This window comes from Sinocyclocheilus anshuiensis, unplaced genomic scaffold (assembly GCF_001515605.1).
Source record: "Sinocyclocheilus anshuiensis isolate Anshui unplaced genomic scaffold, SAMN03320099.WGS_v1.1 scaffold2410, whole genome shotgun sequence".
In the NCBI taxonomy this organism is placed as follows: domain Eukaryota; kingdom Metazoa; phylum Chordata; class Actinopteri; order Cypriniformes; family Cyprinidae; genus Sinocyclocheilus; species Sinocyclocheilus anshuiensis.
Window position 1 is genome coordinate 127012 of NW_015555995.1, and position 2761 is coordinate 129772.

General features: G+C 44.6%; 1 protein-coding gene across 1 annotated transcript; it reads left to right on the plus strand.

The window, feature by feature from the left end:
• Positions 1-511: 511 nt before the first annotated feature.
• LOC107676119 (heparan sulfate glucosamine 3-O-sulfotransferase 1-like) lies at positions 512-2245 on the plus strand. The gene is made up of 2 exons (XM_016470641.1): positions 512-615; positions 1103-2245. Exon 2 carries the CDS (start codon positions 1123-1125, stop codon positions 1996-1998), a length of 876 nt encoding a protein of 291 aa, XP_016326127.1. The 5' UTR covers positions 512-615; positions 1103-1122; the 3' UTR covers positions 1999-2245.
• Positions 2246-2761: the final 516 nt, after the last annotated feature.

Consider the following 2761-nt stretch of genomic DNA (forward strand, 5'->3'; position numbering starts at 1 on the left):
CAGAAATAATGTTTTAATGAGAACTTTAGCAAAGCATTCTCAGAACATATTTTTGTCAGCTGGGACTGCAGTATGAACATAAGCAGCATCATCTCAGAATATTAAAATAAATAAATGTCAAAGTCAAGGTCAAAGTTTATTTATAACGCACTTTTTAAAAACAGCAAGTGTTTATCAAAGTGCTGTGCACACATAAAAGAATAAAAATATCAATGATACAAACGAAGGCATTAAAAGAATCATCATCACACAGTTTGTGACTAAAACCAGACAGTACATCCTTAAACAATTATGAAATATGAACATGCAAGTGTTTACAGAAAACTTTAATGCAGCGCTGGCACGCTGGTGGGCGGGGCCGCGCTGATGTCATCGGAACGGGGCGGGGCCGCGGAGTTGACGTCAGCGCGGGGCGCGGCGAAGCTTGTGCGAGGAAACGTTCTCTCTCGTGTGTGTGTGTGTGTGTGAGAGAGAGTGTGTGTGTGCGTGTGAGAGAGTGTGTGTGTGTGTGTGTGAGAGAGAGTGTGTGTGTGTGTGTGTGTGTGGGCGCGGAGGATCCTCCAGATGGTTGGTTTCTTCTCTTAAGGAGTTTCTCGTGATGGATCCGATCAGCAGGTGCGAATATTGATCACCACCAGATGATCATGTCCTTGTTATTTGTCGTATTATTCTGTAAATATCATCTTTTGAAAGCGAATCATACAAACCGCATGCAGTTCAGCTCAGTAATGTGTCAAAAAGTGTATAAATATGTAAATAACAGTGAAGTGAAGAGGATTATGGAGTGTTTTATCACTGAATCAACATGTTTTAACCTTGAGTCCTGACTGTCAAGGTTTATTTAGTTAATTTCGGTTGTAAATGATCAGATAAAAATCAAAATTCCTACAATCACATGTTTATATTTTATTATGGTTTCATATGCATTTTGTGAAATCTGACAAATCCTCCAATTACAGTTCGATGTTTAATTTTAGTTTCATGTCAGATTTTACAAAAAAATAAGTTTTATGTTTTATTTTGGTTTCTTATGAATACACATAATTCATGAAGTCGAGACTGTTTTTAATGGAGTTGACCCTGTGTTTGTGTTTTGCTCCAGAGGCGTGTGAGCGTTCATGCATGTACGTGTTAGTCGTGTTGATGGCCTCCGTTATCGTCGCTCTGCTGTTGTTCGTCACTCAATCCCCTTCGCTCGCCACCGCTGACCCCCCCGCCAACGCCTTGCGCCGCCTGCCTGACATCATCATCATCGGCGTGAGGAAGGGCGGCACGCGCGCTCTCATCGAGATGCTGAGTCTCCACTCGGATGTCGCCGCGGCTCAGAGCGAGGTGCACTTCTTCGACTGGGACAGTCACTACCGGCGCGGCGCGGATTGGTACGTGTCCCAGATGCCGCTCGCTTGCTCGGGTCAGCTGACGGTGGAGAAAACCCCGGCGTACTTCACCTCCACCCGCGTTCCTGAGCACATCCGACGGATGAATCCTGATGCACGGCTGCTGCTGATCGTCCGCGAGCCAACCGAGCGACTGCTGTCCGATTACACGCAGGTCTTCCACAACCGTCTGGAGAAACGCAAGCAGCAGCAGACGCTCGAGACGCTGCTGATGCGCGACAGAGAGCTCAACCTGGACTACAAGGCCTTGAACCGCAGTCTGTATCACGTCCACATGCGGCGCTGGCTCGACGTGTTTCCCAGGAGCTGCGTTCATCTGGTGGACGGAGACGCGCTGATTAGAAACCCTCTTCCGGAGATGAAGAAGGTGGAGGAGTTCCTTCATCTGGAGCCGCAGATAAACGCCTCCAACTTCTACTTCAACCAGACCAAGGGCTTCTTCTGTCTGCACGACCGCCGGCGCGAGCGATGCCTGCACGGCTCTAAAGGTCGCAAGCATCCGCGCATGGCGCCGGCAATCCTGCGCAAACTCCACCGCTTCTTTCACGAACCCAACCGAGAGTTCTTCCAGCTGGTCGGAAGAACCTTCGACTGGAAGTGAGAAGCGGGTGAAAGAGTCAAATAAGCTGAAAACACAGAAGGAATTGCTCCTGAACTAACTAGAACATCTCGAATTCCGTAACATGAAACAACCCGTAATGTGATGAGTCTTTTTTCAGAGGTGGAGTGAGCTTTTCTTATGATTAAGAGATTATGAAGTTTCGTTTTTGACGAATCGTTCACAGTAAGATCAGGATTAGTGGTCCACCGATATATCGGCCGATATTTGGCATTTTTCAAATATCGGCATCGGCCGATAAGTTTTTCTGGTTGGCCGATGTGTTCGAGGCGGGACTTTTATTTTGTAGCGAACAAGAGGGAGAATGTGAGCAGTGTCGTCGTTCAGTTCTGTCTAATACGAATAGAAGTCTATCTAATAATCAGATAGAACTGTTAAACAAAGGTATTAAAATGTATACAAAAAGTATTATAACGATTGCTTTAATATTATTAGCAATAGAAAGGCAAACATTATAATACTTTCTCATTTGCCGTCAGCATTCAGCAAATATACATTTATATAATTTAAACAAATCTTTGAATGACTAATGAACATTTAATTTCATAAACCTTGCAGACTTAGTCAAATCTAGTTGAAGTGTGTATGTGTATCCAGCATGATCGCGTGTTCTCTGCGTGACGGTCGGTCCGTGTGAATTGAATGCTGACAGGACGAGAGTTCAGCTTCACTGGAGACCATCCAATCCATTTTCAAATTATTTAAAATTTCTTAAATATAAATGAAAATAAATCAAATTATATCG